The 17,838-nt window shown below is 42.6% G+C and overlaps 1 protein-coding gene across 4 annotated transcripts in view; it reads right to left on the reverse strand.

Annotated features, from left to right (window-relative positions):
- Nucleotides 1-17,518, reverse strand: part of hsd17b10 (hydroxysteroid (17-beta) dehydrogenase 10) — a 37,266-nt gene extending 19,748 nt beyond the window's left edge. For 3 of the 4 annotated variants that reach the window (XM_060938096.1, XM_060938097.1, XM_060938094.1), the window contains exons 1-5: nt 17,454-17,518; nt 5,155-5,319; nt 4,599-4,763; nt 4,128-4,256; nt 3,916-4,024 (exon numbers count right to left, since the gene is read on the reverse strand). In XM_060938096.1, coding sequence (XP_060794079.1) covers nt 3,916-4,024; nt 4,128-4,256; nt 4,599-4,763; nt 5,155-5,319; nt 17,454-17,477 — 592 coding nt within the window. In that variant the 5' untranslated portion in view covers nt 17,478-17,518. Of the gene's footprint in view, nt 1-3,915; nt 4,025-4,127; nt 4,257-4,598; nt 4,764-5,154; nt 5,320-10,425; nt 10,449-17,453 lie in introns of those variants that run through there. The other variant, XM_060938095.1, reaches the window with a different exon arrangement.
- Nucleotides 17,519-17,838: the final 320 nt, after the last annotated feature.

A 17,838-nucleotide genomic window follows, 5' to 3' on the forward strand; every position in this document is an offset into this window, starting at 1 on the left:
GTGGTGGTGGTAGGATCATCATGCTCTGGGGCTGTTTTGCTGCCAGTGGAACTGGTTCATTGCACAAAGTGGATAGAATAATGAAGGAGGACTACCTCAGAATTCTTCAGCATAAACCATCAGAAACTTGAACACGACTTACAGTAGGAGTTATAACAGGACGATGAACCCAAATATGCATCAGAGCTGGTTGTGGAGGATAAAGCAGGCTAATATTAAGCTTAAAACAAGTCCGGACTTCAACCCTATTGAAAATATATGGACCGTGCTTATAAGTTGAGTCCATGCCAAGAAAAAAAAACAAATTTAATTGAACTCTACCAATTCTACCACGAAGAGTTATGAAATATCCAACCAAAATTCTGCCAGAAGCTTGTTTGTGGTAAACGAAAATGTTTGGTCAGGGTGAATCTTGTGAAGAGACATTTTACCCAAATATTAGGTGTGCTGTATGTATATTTTTGGCCCTGTATGTATAATTTTGACCCTGTGTTGATTTCAGAAAACCCAAAGAAAATTAAAACTTGTGCACCAAATTCTCATTCTCATCTCATCTCATTATCTGTAGCCGCTTTATCCTTCTACAGGGTCGCAGGCAAGCTGGAGCCTATCCCAGCTGACTACGGGCGAAAGGCGGGGTACACCCTGGACAAGTCGCCAGGTCATCACAGGGCTGACACATAGACACAGACAACCATCCACACTCACATTCACACCTACGGTCAATTTAGAGTCACCAGTTAACCTAACCTGCATGTCTTTGGACTGTGGGGGAAACCGGAGCACCCGGAGGAAACCCACGCGGACACGGGGAGAACATGCAAACTCCGCACAGAAAGGCCCTCGCCGGCCACGGGGCTCGAACCCAGACCTTCTTGCTGTGAGGCGACAGCGCTAACCACTACACCACCGTGCCGCCAAGAAATTACTGAAAACCCAAATATTCCCATGACATTCATAGCCAAGATGACATTCATGTCACTGTATGTAAACTTCTGACCACAACTGTATATTCAGAACCAAAAATATCAGATTCTCGATGTGCTGTAGTCATCAAATTTTACATATTTATTCTAACTCCTAATTTGAAAGCTACAAAGGAGGAATTTCCCAAACTGTAGATTGTTATATTCATATCTTATACTCACAAAATGGCATAAAACATGTTTTAAAAAAAAAAAAAAACAGTACAGAACTTTCTTGCTTAAACATTACAGAAATTAACTTTTCTGTTTCTGCAAGTCTTTCTCTTGAGAGTATTTTCAAAGTGAAATGTTTTGTTTCTAAGATCAGAAGACTAGATTTGTTTTGCTGATATATATTTCATTAGTTGAAGCCTCATTTGAATAAATACAGGGTGTTTCAAAAAATTTGATATCATTTCACAATCTAATAACTTTGCCAATTCTCGTTCAATTGACCTCAAACTGTAACAGCATGTGTGGAAACAGGTCAAAATTTTATGCTTAATATATTTTGTTTTGATCTTTTTAGGTATAGAAATGCCATTCACTGGAAAAGAAAAGGCGTTTTGTGTGTTAGAGTACGCTCAAACAAGACTGTGCAGCGTGCAATTATGAGAGAATTCTCTAAAAATGCACCAAGTGCAATGCAGATTTGGACATGGCACAAAAAGTTCACAGAGGAAGGCTGTCTGTGCAGGGCGAAAGGATCTGGACGACCACCAGCCTCGGAAGAGACGGTCGAGCGCGTTCACGAATACTGAAAATTTGTGAAATCGTTCATGGAATCCACATAGCTTTGAATTTCTCATTCAAATTTTGAGGAATAAATCTTATATTGCTCAACATTAAGCCTGTTCAGTTTCATTTGCCTCGACTATGTAGTTTCTGGGATATTTACATCTTAAATAAAAATGTTTGAAACACCCTGTATTTTCCAATACAAATAATATTTGTAAGAATATGAGCAAATCAGCTCCGAATATCGATAGGGATGTGATTAATTTAAAAAATAACCTATTTGCAAGGCTCTCGAGTTGCGCAACAGAAAAGCGTTCACCCTATTATCCGGTAGAGGTGTGACGATTCGGTTTTTTCACGATTCGATTCGAATCATCATTTTGACCTTCTGATTCAATTTGAATCACGATTCACAATTTTTGTCCTCCATTTTATAACTGATGCAAATTATTGTCAATATTCTGTTAACCGTCAATCTAGAAATCTAGAGCAATAAAAAAAAAAAAAAAAGTAGTGTTGCCTTTGTAGTCTTTATTCAGACTCCAGTCACTCCACTGACTTTGAATGTATCACAGTTCAGTTATTTTTGGCACATTTTAATTTTCAAACTGCAAAACACTAAGAAACAAAAAAGCAACGAAAAATTCATGACTTTTGTCTCAATCTTTTAAAACACAAAAATAGTCACTTGTGTTAAAGTGGATACCACCTCTTGAGACACAACATTCACTGTCCAGAGAGTACATAAGGCACCGAGATTCAATAATTTCTGAGATAGCAATCATTTATTGCCATGATGAGGAAACTCAGACTCGCACAGCTTATACAGCACTTGTTTTCTGTCACGAGACAGTAAGAAATGTCACCAAACTGGGCTTTTAAAAGCCGGTGCCTTCAGGAATTCCGAGTCGTCCGCCATGTTGTTCAGGTTGCTATAGCAACCACAAACATGGCTGCGCCCACGTACAGCTCCGGATACCGAATCGAAATTTAATATCAAAATTATGCCTTTTGTCAAAATTTGTCATGCATCTAGGGTTATCAGGATGAAATTAGGTATTGTTAGTGAATCATCAGTGAATCATGATTCATTAAATTTTAATCGATTTTTGAATCGCGGATTGAAGTGGATCAATAGATCGGGGATCGATTCATCGTCACACCTCTATTATCCGAAGATTACTAGTTTGAATCCCAACGATGCCACAGCCGTCTGTGGCCAGGAGAGCAAGTGGCCTGTGCTCTCAGGCTCTCGGTGGGGCATAGTCTGGGCATCTGGGAGCTCATGCATAGAGAAGTCAGCAGATAGCACTTTCTTCCGAGTGTGTTAACCCCCCCCCCAACACTGCATCAGGAGCAGTTTGAAAAGAAGTGGTCAGAGAAACAGAGATTCCCACAAACGCCGGCGACCGGCGGTTTTCTCCGCCTACACAGACGGTGTGCGCCAGCTACTCAATCCTAGAAAAAAATAAAAACTTGCCTTTCAATGTTCAAGCAATTTATATAGTCTCTGCTGCCCATAATTTGCTGCAAATCCAATTATTCCACCATGAAATTGTCTTCGATTCAGATTCCGGCATAACCAGAAGCGACGCCATATTTGATGATCAGTTCTCACGCTTTGATTGGCTGACCCGGACCATGTGACCACAACGTAGCGTATGTAGTCATGTTACAGAGCCAGGCAGCGTACTACAGAGGGTACCTGAGAAAGCCAAGCACACAGACATCTGGAAGGAAATTTCATACATATTTTGCAAGGAAATGGTTCGTAATTTATTAGCTGAGAATGCACCAGAAGGCATGTAAATTTCAAAACTTTCTGGGGGGCCATGCCCCTAACCCCCCCCTTGCAAATTCCAGAGCCACGTACCACTTTTTTTTTTTTTTTTAGCTGGGTACTTCAGATTTGCTGGAGAACCCTGGAGGAAGCACGTAGTCTTTCCTGGATGATAGTTGTGATGTGATGGGGAGAGTTTTCTGGTGGGTGGTAATTGGCAATGACTAAATTGGGGGGGGGGGGGGGGGGGACCTATTCACCTGTACTGTCTTGTCTTAATTCTTGTTTGTGGGAAGGTTCAGCTTTTGACTCCTACGGCTTTGTAAGTTTTTTTTGGAAAACAAATGAAATATTAGTGCCTGCAGAAGGCATAGCACATTACAGTGATGCGTCTCATGTGTACAGTATGCTGAGATTCAAAAGAAGTCCCACCTGGAGCAATAGTGACCACGCGGATGCCCATAGGAGCAAGATCTCGAGCAACTGGAAGAGTCATTCCCACAATGCCACCTTTAGACGCAGAGTATGCAGCCTGACCCACCTGATAAACAGAGAAAATCGAAAATGAAGCTGCACAGCAGCACTTGGGAAAGAACTCATTAAGCGCAGGAGTTCTGGGTGATTCAGTAGGCTAGCTGACTTACCTGCCCGTCAAAAGCTGCAACGCTGGCTGTGTTAATGATGCAGCCTCTGTGTCCATCAGCATCTGGCTCGTTTTTGCCCATCATCCCTGCTGCCAGCCTTATTACATTAAAGCTGCCTGCAATATTTACCTTGAACATACAAAAGGTATTGAAGAAAGAAGGGAATAAGAGCATTAAAAAATGAATTATTCAGGTCTGCATTCAAATGTGACACCATTCATTCATGATAACTCTTTAACCAAGTCTGCACTGTTTATTTATTACGAAACCAGACTAAAGAGTACCGTAGCAATTCACATAAAGGTAACTTCAAAGAGTCTCAAGAGGTTTAAATTTCACTTAATATTCGTTCATCTTCAGTAATTTTTTTTTCCTGTCAGGATCACGGTGGATCAAGGACTAATCTCCCTTTTAGGCACACCGATCCAGTTATACAACATTAGCGTGGTGCCACATGAGCAAGAAACTCACGTTGATGACCCTACTGAAGTCTTCCAGACTGTGAGGGACATCCTTTTTAAAGTTGTACGTCTTAACAGCGACAGCAATACCAGCACAGTTCACTGCCAGGTCCAGTCGACCAAACTTCTCTTTCGCCAAATCCACAGCTGAGCGCACATCTGACTCTGAAGTCACCTAGCTCAAGAGAGGCATATTAGAAAGATCTATTAATTTCGATGCCTAGAACAAGCAGCTGTCACAGTGAAGCCATATAAAACTGCTCCAAAGATCAAGTCCAGTGTAAACAACTCTAATGGCACCGCAGCCCGTGGTGCTGATTCAGCTCATTACTGTTTATTTCGATTTCAAGTCAACTAATTCTGCATTAGCCAATTGGACTTCCTTCCTTTCAGCAAAATCTGAACATAATCAAATGGAAGACCAATTTGTGTGGAACCAAATGCTGGAAGTAGTTGTATAACGGAAGCTGGAAATTCATCCGTTTCAGTTAAATATGTGATATTTCGCCTAAAATTGAAAGCTAAGGGATGTCAAACAACTCATCTCGGTGTATAATGGGACTTACATCAGCTGGAGCGAATGCACAGCGCTCACCGAGAGCTGCAGCCACACTCTGGCCGTCTGAGCTGGGCAGGTCAAGGATTACAGCGCTCGCTCCGTGGTTGATAAGCCGCTCTACTGTAGCCCTGCCCAAACCCGAGGCACCTCCTGTGACCAGCCCCACCATCCCCTTCGAACAGAGAACAAAACAAGGGCAAGTAAAGTCATTCAGTGGAATTTGGACAGATGGAATCAACCATTTTCAGTTAGATGAGGCAAAGTTACTGTCTACTCTGTTATTTTATAAAAATGCAGTCATATTTGTAAGATATACCGTAAATTCATTCATTCATTTTTTTATACCGCTTATCAGGCTCGTAGTACTCCAGTCTGACTCGTGACTTGATTTGGACTTGAGCACTGATGATTCGGACTTGGACTCGGACTCGTGCATTAACTGCATTCGGACTCGTAAATTAGAGACTCGGACTTAGATTTTTTCTTTATTTTTGTAACATGCTGTAATAATTTGGCATAAGATATATTTGTATCTGGGGCGGCACGGTGGTGTAGTGGTTAGCGCTGTCGCCTCACAGCAAGAAGGTCCAGGTTCGAGCCCCGCGGCCGACGAGGGCCTTTCTGTGCGGAGTTTGCATGTTCTCCCCGTGGGTTTCCTCCGGGTGCTCCGGTTTCCCCCACAGTCCAAAGACATGCAGGTTAGGTTAACTGGTGACTCTAAATTGACCGTGGGTGTGAATGTGAATAGTTGTCTGTGTCTATGTGTCAGCCCTGTGATGACCTGGCGACTTGTCCAGGGTGTACCCCGCCTTTCGCCCGTAGTCAGCTGGGATAGGCTCCAGCTTGCCTGCGACCCTGTAGAACAAGATAAAGCGGCTACAGATAATGAGATGAGATATTTGTATCTACATTAAATTTATACTAATTTCGTGCAAGACAATGCATGTTCACCTGTTTATACGTCATGTTCAGGTATAAACTAACCTTAATGGCGCTAAAATGCCTGGCGAGAATGTCCCTAGGATTGTCCGCTTTGCTTATACAGACTTCTCGTGCAGTGGGAAAAAACTGCACTGCTATGTGTTCCATATGTAGAAGAACTATTGAGGAGACGACGGGGACAACCTCGAACTTCAATCGCCATTTGGCAAGACTCCACCCAGAGAAGTAAGTGACACGCTATGTTCATTGCTCTGTTGATAGCGGGGCTTGCTGACCGATGAACTAGCTAGTGTTAACCCTCTCTCATGTTATTTGCCCTGTTGATAGTGGGCGGGGCTTGCTGAGCAATAAACAAGGTTTTTATCTGTAGCCTGTTAACTAAAACGGGGCAGTCAAGCAGTAACGTTAGTCCAACACAGTAGCAGAGACGGTTTCACATAAAGGCAGCAACAGCCACCGTCAAATGGTGTGGTTGGAGTCTTGTTCTCGGACTCAACTCAAAATTTTCTTTAATGACTCGGACTCGAACACTGGGGACTCGAGACTGGACTCGGACTCGAGGTTTAGTGACTCGACTACAACACTGCCACTTATCCATTGCAAGTCATGGGTAAGCTGGAGCCAATCCCAACTGTCTTTAGGTGGGAGGCAGGGTACACCCTGGACAGGTCACTGATCTATCACAGGGCTAACACAGAGAGACAGCCAGCCTTTCACACTTACATTCACAACTTTGGGCAATTTAGAGTAGCTAGTTAACCTAATCCACATGTCTCTGGACTGTGGGTGTGGGGAGGAAACCAGAGCACCCAAAGGAAACCCACGCAGGTACGGGAAGAACATGCAAACTCCACACAGAAAGGACCCCGTCGACCAGCAGGTTCAAACCCAGATCCTTCTTGCTGTGAAGCGACAGAGCTAACCACTGTACCACCCCTAAATACCCAGATCTCATTTCATTAAATCTACTTGGGCAATAAATATATTGTTCCATTTAAATGGACTGCAGTCCCGTCCAAAGTATATCGATCCGCATACTCTGGACTCACCACGAGTCCTGACCAGGATAAAGTAATTACTAAATAATAAGTTCATATAGATATTTAGGCGGTGCCTAAAAGCGGAGCTCCTGATGTGCATATGAGCAAAATATTTGCAAGGCACAAAATCAACCTGAATAGAATAATAATATTATAGCATACAGTATGAACCATCGAATTGTGTAGTGTAGTGTATTTCACGTCAATAAATTGCTGCATTGTCTTGCGACAGTGATAGTAATAATGAGATACACATCACATCTACAAGTACATATTTATTCCTTTCTGTGACACTGCATGGGGAAGCCTAATGGTTAGAGAAGCAGCTTTGGGACCAACAGGTCACTGGTTTGATTCCCTGGACCAGCAGAAATGGCTGAAGTGCCCATGAACATGGCACCTCACCCCCAAATGCTGCCCAGGCTGAACACTGCTGTGGGTATGTCAAGGTTCTGTCGTGCTGTACATCACTCTGGATTAACAGCATCTGCTGAATGCCTGTAATGTAATGTTTGCCACGCACCAGAAACAACACTATGACATTTATTATGGTGTGACTCTGCTGGGTGCCTGATGGACAGCAGTGAACCAGCGCTTTCACTTTACATCATTACCATATAGTTATTATTGTGTAGTATCATAACTGCTATTGAATTACACAAGAATTACATTTACACGAGTGTGAAGAGTGAAAAAAATAATTCAGGTAAAAAAAAAAAAAAAGCATACAATGGAAAAGATACATTGCTCACTATGAAAAAAAATGACCTCCCATCAATATTTTCTGTAAAATGTGTTAGTACACTATATCCCACACTATTTTTTTTTTGAAAAGCAAATTAAAAATAAGCGCTGCATAAAAACCCATCTATCTTATGTAAATAAAGATACAAATTTTGTTGTCTGGTGGTTAAGTGTTTATGAGATACGTTCCCTGTGCTAGTACACATACATCATTCATAACGATGTACGTTTGTACGGACATCGTACGGTCGCAAACGCCAGCAAAATAGCCCCCAAGCATAACTACGTCATCACTTGTTTGCCGCAATGCATTGTGGGGGAAGCCAGGGTCGGTACTTGAGCGATATAATTGATGTCAGATTAATTTTACGTGACATCGATGTGAGAGGAGCGATTTTTCCGTGCTCTGTCGTAGAAGACAATGATATTGGTGATTTAAAGAGGTGGATAACATGTTGAGGGTTTACACCACGAAAATCGGAATCCAAATCAAGCTTGGTGAGAAGGTAAGAGTCTAGACCGAGTCTACCACCACTGTACAACAACATCAGATCTCAGAATGTCTTATTTCTGAGGACGTATATTGGATCACGAAGCAATCTTAGACTTAAGTCTAAATTAGTTTCTTTTAATCTTCAGTTATTCCTTACCATTTTCTAAGAAGCTTTGCTCTAATGAAATCTTAGCCTTGTACTTAATCTTGATCCAGCACAATGAAAGTTACAGATGCAGGAAGGGAAACGATTATGAAAAATCAACTGTTGACTTAAGTCTAAGATTGCTTCGTGATCCGGGGCCCAGATGAACAGCATCAAAACATTTATAAATGAGTGATTAGTTAAATGAAACTTGATATCAGGAAACATTACAATAAAAATAAATAAACAAATAAGCCAACCTTTGGAAACCCGCTGATCTGCCGTGTCATGTTCAGTATAAATGCATTTTCTTCAATAAATGCTGCTAGTGAGATGCATTGAACATTATACATACCTGAAAGAGAACCCTTCATGGTTTGGGAGTTTTATCAGTCCGACAGGCTCGTTCGCCTGCCGAGTGCGTCAGCACGTTGAGAGGCAAAGGCCAAAGAATGCTTCTTTGTTTTCCAGGCTTTGGAATATTGCTAGTTTCAGACGATGAACAGTGTCAGGCCTGGAATTTCGTTATTTTAGGGGCAAGGCCACTTGTCCTTTTGTGCTGTCAATTTTTTGAGGGCATGAAGGCCAAAAGCCAGGGCACCAAGGCCATAAAATAAAACAATGATTTTAAGTTCACGTCTATAATGAATGTAATTTAAGGACTAATGACTCTTCTGAGGAAGATTGGAGTCTCAGTCGAAACTATCAAGCAGGTAAAGAAACATCTCCTACACTATTATGTCTGAAGATAAGAAAATATTGAACACATCTAAACTTGTCAATCCATCACTCACTTAAAAAATTGTAAAACTTATTAAACCTATATCCTCCCATAATTTTTGTTCAATTGACACCGAATGTGCAAGAACATCTTCAGACTGTACTACTACGCAGATTTCTGATTAATCAAAATTGAGCCTGGAGTACATCAAAATGTTTGACTGTAAATGGAACATATGCTAGAATGTATATGAAAATGAATAAATGTTAATGTTGTAATGACGCCAAAAACAATGAGGTAAAATCTCTTGCGATGGTGATCTCGTCAAGATGGCAGCAGTTACACTTCGGTTAAACAGCAAAAAGAAACATACAATACTAGTAACAAAACAATGCTAACTGCATAGATTAAAAAAAGTGGCTATGAACAGACAACAGCACATATCACGTATCATATTACGTGATATGAATGAAAATGAAAACCATTTCGATTCAGTTCGAAGGTTTTCATTGCGGATTAAACTTATCCATTTCTTTCTTCTCTTCTGGCAGCTGATAAAAGCTCAAATTAGGTGTTCTCTTTGTTGTGGAGACACAATAAGTTACACAGCAATTCACTTTAGGCACGGTTAAAACCGGTTAGACAGAACAATGCAGTGTTTAACAAAGGCGAAAGTAAACAACACGGTGGAGCTGACCCCGGGTATCGCCCATAATGCATTGCGGTAAGCAAGCGATGACGTAGTTATGGGTTAGGGTCATTGGTTGATGCATTACCATATTCTCTTAAGTATGGAGCTCTGCTATTATTCATTTACAGTTTTAGGCTTTTCATTTCAATCTTGACCTTGGATTACTGTTCATGTGTAGTTTCTCTGTATGGGGTTCCTCCACGTTCTCCAGTTTCCTCCCACATCCCAAAAACATTCCAGTAGGTGAAATGGTGTCTCTAAGCTGCCTCAAGCTGTGAACGAGTGTGTTCATGGTGCCCTGCAATGGACTGGCATCCCATCCAGGGTGTGTTCTTTTGTGCATTGTGTCCAGGGTTCCAGGGACAGACTCCGAATCCCTGAATCCACTGTGACCCAGTCCATCTCCAAGTCAAACAGTTAAAACTAAAATCACATCCACAGCATGTTATATGGTAATGCTCTGAGATATCTCACATCTTCTATAAGTGTTCGGAATACCCACCATAATGCCCGTTCAGGTACCATGTCCCTTTTTGCTCCCTCTGTTAAGTCATTTGGCCGTTCTTCATTTAGGTACACCGCGATCACTGCCTGGAACCAACTGCCAAGTCAGTTGCAGTCCATAACTGTTTTACATAGTTTTAAATCCATCCAATGTCGAGAATTTTTTTATTTGATCAATTTTATCAGCATTCACAAAATCCTTTTATTATGTTCTAGTTCATGCCATATTTTATTTTGTATACCTCCTGGACACCTTCCTTTCCTCCTTTTTTGTTTATAGCCCTTTTTGGCACTTGATGGACCAGAATGGAAATAAGTGTTTACACTTTATTGTGCTATCTATGTATTTTAATGTGCACTATACTTCTCATCTCATTATCTCTAGCCGCTTTATCCTGTTCTACAGGGTCGCAGGCAAGCTGGAGCCTATCCCAGCTGACTACGGGCGAAAGGCGGGGTACACCCTGGACAAGTCGCCAGGTCATCACAGGGCTGACACATAGACACAGACAACCATTCACACTCACATTCACACCTACGGTCAATTTAGAGTCACCAGTTAACCTAACCTGCATGTCTTTGGACTGTGGGGGAAACCGGAGCACCCCGAGGAAACCCACGCGGACACGGGGAGAACATGCAAACTCCGCACAGAAAGGCCCTCGCCGGCCACGGGGCTCGAACCCGGACCTTCTTGCTGTTAGGCGACAGCGCTAACCACTACACCACCGTGCCGCCCTGCACTATACTTGTATTTTGTATATTAATTTACTAAATAGGGCAGCACGGTGGTGTAGTGATTAGCGCTGTCGCCTCACAGCAAGAAGGTCCTGGGTTCAAGCCAGCGAGGGCCTTTCTGTGCAGAGTTTGCATGTTCTCCCCATGGGTTTCCTCCGGGTGCTCCGGTTTCCCCCACAGTGCAAAGACATGCAGGTTAGGTTAACTGGTGACTCTAAATTGACCGTAGGTGTGAATGTGAGTGTGAATGGTTGTCTGTGTCTATGTGTCAGCCCTGTGATGATCTGGCGACTTGTCCAGGGTGTACCCCGCCTTTCGCCCGTAGTCAGCTGGGATAGGCTCCAGCTTGCCTGCGACCCTGTAGAACAGAATAAAGCGGCTAGAGATAACGAGATGAGATGAGATGAATTTACTAAATAAACTCCACCACCACCCTGACCAGGATAAAGCAGTTACTGAAGATGATTAATCAGACCCTCCAGGATTTCGCGATGTTGCGATTTGCAACTTCACCACAAATTCAACCAATCCCCGCGAATTCAGGGCGGTGTTGCAATTATATCCAATCACCGCAACTTTCCCACAAATTTGACCAATCATTGGCGTCGTCTTGAGGTGACGTTGACAAACTACCTTCCGCCTTACTTCCGTGTATATGTTCAAGAGAAGCAGCATGTGCGAGTCAGTGTTTATATAGGCTTAAATTCTGTTACTGAAAGTGTGTTATGTTTACAGTGAAGGACTGTGTGCACTTTACATTATTTTTTTTACTTAATACAAGAAATTAAAGGGATAGTTCGGGATTTTTGACATGAATCTATATGGTATCCCCATCAGCAGTGTCGTGCATCCACACTGACTTACCCCCGACAGTGTTCTGTGAGCCTAGATATTGTACAGTGTTGGTCAGTGCACAAGTAGTTCCGGCAGGTTTCCTGGGGTCTGCAAAGTAACACGTTTTTCTTCTCAAAACAGCTCGTGTTCGAATGAGTGATTTATTAGCATAACAAAACCCTTGTAGTCCAAAAAGTCACAGCTTGTAATTGCTTGGGGCTACTTTCTCTCAATAGCGATCAGTGCGCGCTGTCACTGTTAACAGTTGTGTGCGAGCTAGCCAACAACTTTCATTAGTTGTTCGACAGTGTTTAGCAGCAGCAAATTGCTTTCCTCCTCAGTATACAAGTGCGCTTCCATTGCAAGGAAAAAGAAACTACCACTGCTGCCTATGTAGTGCCCTATTTATACAAATAGGAGTCATTCAGGATTCAGCCATGACACGGAGCAAAAACATGGCTGAATCCTGAATGACTCCTATTTGTATAAATAGGGCACTACATAGGCAGCAGTGGTAGTTTCTTTTTCCCTGCCATGGAAGCGCACTTGTATACTGAGGAGGAAAGCAATTTGCTGCTGCTAAACACTGTCGAACAACTAATGAAAGTTGTTGGCTAGCTCGCACACAACTGTTAACAGTGACAGCGCGCACTGATCGCTATTGAGAGAAAGTAGCCCCAAGCAATTACAAGGTGTGACTTTTTGGACTACAAGGGTTTTGTTATGCTAATAAATCACTCATTCGAACACGAGCTGTTTTGAGAAGAAAAACGTGTTACTTTGCAGACCCCAGGAAACCTGCCGGAACTACTTGTGCACTGACCAACACTGTACAATATCTAGGCTCACAGAACACTGTCGGGGGTAAGTCAGTGTGGATGCACGACACTGCTGACGGGGATACCATATAGATTCATGTCAAAAATCCCGAACTATCCCTTTAATGGATGCCAACATTTTTGCCAAAATGGTATTTTATTTTCCATTGTTTAGGCAGCTTCAGCATCATACTGTGAGATTCTATTCAAATTGTTTTTTTTTCTTCTATGAAGCCTGAGCCATTTATTTTATTAGTTTATAATTATTGTTTAATTTAGTCTTCAGGAGAGACTGCCTGCACACAGTACTAGTATTAATAGTTTTTTTCTTACATGAAAGCTGAGGCATTTATATTATATTTTAAGGTAACTTCATGTTGTGCTGTGAGGTTCTGTGCACTTTAACTTTTGAACCAACAGGAGCATTTGGATAAGTAAAGCCTATTTTTCTGCATTTTTATAGTCCTGGTAATCTTTTATATTGGTAAAGTTGTTTATAGGACCATTTCTCAGTGTCTTTGTTTTTTTTAGTCAATAGTTTTTCAGTAATAATTTAATATTTAACATATCACTCAATTTTAATCACAAAAAGAGAAAATCGCAACTTTCACTTCCTCCCGCAATGTAATCGCAACAAAAACCTAAAAAACACCGCAACTTTCATCGCAATTTTTTGGAAACCCCCCGCAACATTATGGAATCAATTTTGTGCCAAAATGTTCATACGATACTTTTGAAATATCAAACAAAAACGACAAATCAAAATACAAAAAAAGGTCAATTTTCTTAGACTTGCAAACAAATTATTCGTGTAATTGTGCAAAATATCAGTCTATTACTCTTCAGAAACCTTTTATTTTTGTTCCGCGTCTTTCTCAGTTTTGTTTGACGTAATTTATTTTGGTTGCGATTCCAGCTTTCTCATTTGCGCTCTCTGACTTTCTGCTTGCAGTTTTGGCACAAACTTCACGTGTGGGTGGGCTGTCCAGGAATGGATTCCCATTGGCTAACTTGTGTTTGACTGACAGCTACGCTCAGCCATTCCCTACTCGGATTCTGGCGGACTGACGAGTGGCCGATCCATTGACTGTAAACAAGGATCGAGTGGACTTCAGTGGCGACTATGATATTGAATTAATTCAACAAAGTGTAAGTATGGGACAAATGTGTTGTGTGTGTTGCAGTAGTACACATTATGCAGGTGTGTTTAACGTTAGCAAGACAGCTATTATATTAGTCTGGCTAACGCGACTTCAAAGCTCTGCGAGCATTTGGTCTGGCAAAGATATTAAGCCCAATCATTTCCCAAAGTGCATGGTTGACCCGCCTCCCTGAAATGCCTCAATTTGCTACTGGTCGAAGCCAGAAAAGGCTGTGACGAAGCTTAAACCAATCACATCACTCTTTCCTCTGACGCATGTGATGCGACGGAAACTGCTTGAGTAACAGGAAGAAGATAAATACCTCCAGGGCTGCTCTTTGCTCCGTTTTCAATGAGAACTTCCCGTTGAATGCTTTCAATACAGCATCTACCGCTGTGTCAAAGGCTTGCCGCTGCTCCATGTTCGTAATGTTTCTAGTGAATGAAGCGCTTCCGGCATAGATTCTGTAAACAATCTATGGTTTCCGGTCGCAGTTCTACTACGTCACTGCCTTGAACACGCCTCTACCCAGGGCCGTTGGAGATGCTCAAAGTTGATTGGCTCCCGATTTTTCGGGAGCTTGGAAGAACTGGAGATAGCTTGCCTGGCCAGACTAGGATGGGCGGGCCCAGGCTACTATTATATTGGGTAGTGGAGCCAAGTCTAACATTTGACTTGTCAAGAAACACGCCTGCATAATGTGTACTACTGCAACACATACAGCACATTTGTCCCGCACTTACACTTTGTTGAATTAATTCAATATCATAGTCGCCACTGAAGTCCACTCGATCCTTGTTTACCGTCAATGGATCGGTCACTCGTCAAACAGTCCGCCAGAATCCGAGTAGGGAATGGCTGAGCGTAGCTGTCAGTCAAACACAAGTTAGCCAATGGGAATGCATTCCTGGACAGCCCACCCACACGTGAAGTTTGTGCCAAAACTGCAAGCAAAAAGTCAGGGAGCGCAAACGAGAAAGCTGGAATCACAACCAAAATAAATTACGTCAAACAAAACTGAGAAAGACGCGGAACAAAAATAAAAGGTTTCTGAAGAGTAATAGACTGATATTTTGCACGATTACACGAATAATTTGTTTGCCAGTCTAAAAAAATTGACTTTTTTTTAAATTTTGATTTGTCGTTTTTGTTTGAGATTTCAAAAGTATTGTATGAACATTTTGGCACAAAATTTATTCCATACAACATCAGACATTAAAGCCCGCAACAATCACAAAAAAGGCCCGCGGAATCCTGGGGGGACTGAGTAATGAATGAGAGATAGATTGATGGAGAAACTTAAAGGGCTGATGACATGAACATGACTCTATGCAATTTCTTAAATAAACTATACAACATGGCAAACATGTTAGATTTCTGTTATAATTACGTGAAAAGAAGCTGTTGTTACGCAAATATCCAACTTTTAATTGCACAGCGCAAGAAAACTGGGTCCGTGGCTCGCGGCCATGCTGTGACGTCAGCGGGAGAACATGCTGCGGTTCACTGGCTGTTCTACTCTGGTTCTACTCAATGGAAATGGCGCATGAAAACGCCGGTGAACTCTCTAGTGCTAGCTCTTCCTCTTCTGGGAGTCTAGAATTGTGTTGATCTCTTCCGAATAGAATCTATGATAGCCTACCCTCTTTACCCTTTGCCTCTCGTTGCTAGGCGGCAGTTACATGAAAGCCGCAAGCTTTCACAAGCAAATACATGACTGATATCACGCCGACTTTATGATTACATTTATGATTAGCATGTAGAATCTATAGCTCTACGTACCTTTATCTTATGTCGTTTCACAACACATGTTCTGACAGGAGGACTGTCTTTGGATCCGGCATAGCTACTAGTAGACCCCCTCCGGAATACTGGCAGTGTTGCCAGATTGGGAGGAATCCCGCCCAGTTGGGCGGTTTCAAGTGCATTTTGGTGGGTTTTGAACATATTTTGGGCTGGAAAACGTCAGCAGTATCTGGCAACAGTATCTGGCAACAGATACTGCTGACGTTTGCCAGCCCAAAATATGTTCAAAACCCACCAAAATGCACTTGAAACCGCTCAACTGGGCGGGAAACCTCCCAATCTGGCAACACTGTGTAGGCACTGCTGATGGTAGTAACACACGTTTGTGCTGAACTGAACACCCAAGAGATTCTTTTAAGCTGGGAAGGGTGTCAAAACAATCCAAATCGAAGTGTTCAGAGCACAGGACGGATGTTGGTGAGGGCTCCCACTTGTCACGAGTGCGCCTGACTTGCTTCACCCACTTCGCATGCAGCTCGGGATCTCTGGGAAACTTGAATAAACTTACCCCATCCTTGTGGGTTTTGGGGCAAAAGCCGGCAGCACAACGCGAAGGCATAATAACTATATATATATATATATATATATAGATAGGGCGGCACGGTGGTGTAGTGGTTAGCGCTGTCGCCTCACAGCAAGAAGGTCCTGGGTTCGAGCCCCGGGGCCGGCGAGGGCCCCTCTGTGTGGAGTTTGCATGTTCTCCCCGTGTCCGCGTGGGTTTCCTCCGGGTGCTCCGGTTTCCCCCACAGTCCAAAGACATGCAGGTTAGGTTAACTGGTGACTCTAAATTGAGCGTAGGTGTGAATGTGAGTGTGAATGGTTGTCTGTGTCTATGTGTCAGCCCTGTGATGACCTGGCGACTTGTCCAGGGTGTACCCCGCCTTTCGCCCGTAGTCAGCTGGGATAGGCTCCAGCTTGCCTGCGACCCTGTAGAAGGATAAAGCGGCTAGAGATAATGAGATGAGATGAATAATAATACTAATAATGACAAACTGGTAAGTTAGGAGGAAGGTTCTTTCGCTGACGTCATACAGCCCCTCCTCCACTTTCGTCTCCTGGGTGCTGCAGCCCTGTCAAATTTGCCCAAATAGCCGCGTTTTTTATTATAACTTGTAAAATAGGCGCCTTCGTGAATTAATATATGGATCATCGGGAATTACTTTTTATGTTATAAAACATCGCCAAAGATGTCAAAAACGTGTCATCAGCACTTTAAATGATTCTATAAGGAACTTTTGAAGGGAAGTACATACAGAAAACAAGCTTTTTTTTCAGAAGATCCTGTTTAATAAATAAGTAATCATGCTACCTTTCAGTATGTTTGAGGTCTGATTATGGAAGCAGGCATTTTTTGGTTTCTAAGCACGCAGGCAGTGAGACGCAGAGCTCAGTCTCAGCTTGATTATCGGAGAAGACACTGTTTCTCAAACCGAGCTGCTGAAACCTCACAGAACTGTGAACAGAACGCATTTTCCTGCTGCTGTAGTGGATAAACACAACCTCGCCAGCTAACAGTCACTTTTAATGCTGCCTTTGCACCGCAACACTGTTTATAATGCGGTTAAAACTCGGAAACAAATATAAATCCGATCTAAATGCATTAGAAGCAAAGTTTAAACAGATTCCATAAACATAATAATATACTGCGATAAAGAAGCCATTCATTATTCTCATTCAATCTTTCTCACCTTGACATTCCTGATGTTCGCCATGTTTGAAGGCGGAACTGCTGCTGCATCACAGAACCAGACCCGGTTTCAGACCAATCACAGACACGGAAGCGACTCCTCCCCCTATCCTATTGGCTGATGGTTATTTGATTGACACGCCGCTTAGATTACAGACCAGGGTCATTAAAGGGCATATCCTGGACCAATTTCTCATCTCATCTCATCTCATTATCTGTAGCCGCTTTATCCTGTTCTACAGGGTCGCAGGCAAGCTGGAGCCTATCCCAGCTGACTACGGGCGAAAGGCGGGGTACACCCTGGACAAGTCGCCAGATCATCACAGGGCTGACACATAGACACAGACAACCATTCACACTCACATTCACACCTACGGTCAATTTAG

This window comes from Neoarius graeffei, chromosome 13 (assembly GCF_027579695.1).
Source record: "Neoarius graeffei isolate fNeoGra1 chromosome 13, fNeoGra1.pri, whole genome shotgun sequence".
NCBI lineage: Eukaryota > Metazoa > Chordata > Actinopteri > Siluriformes > Ariidae > Neoarius > Neoarius graeffei.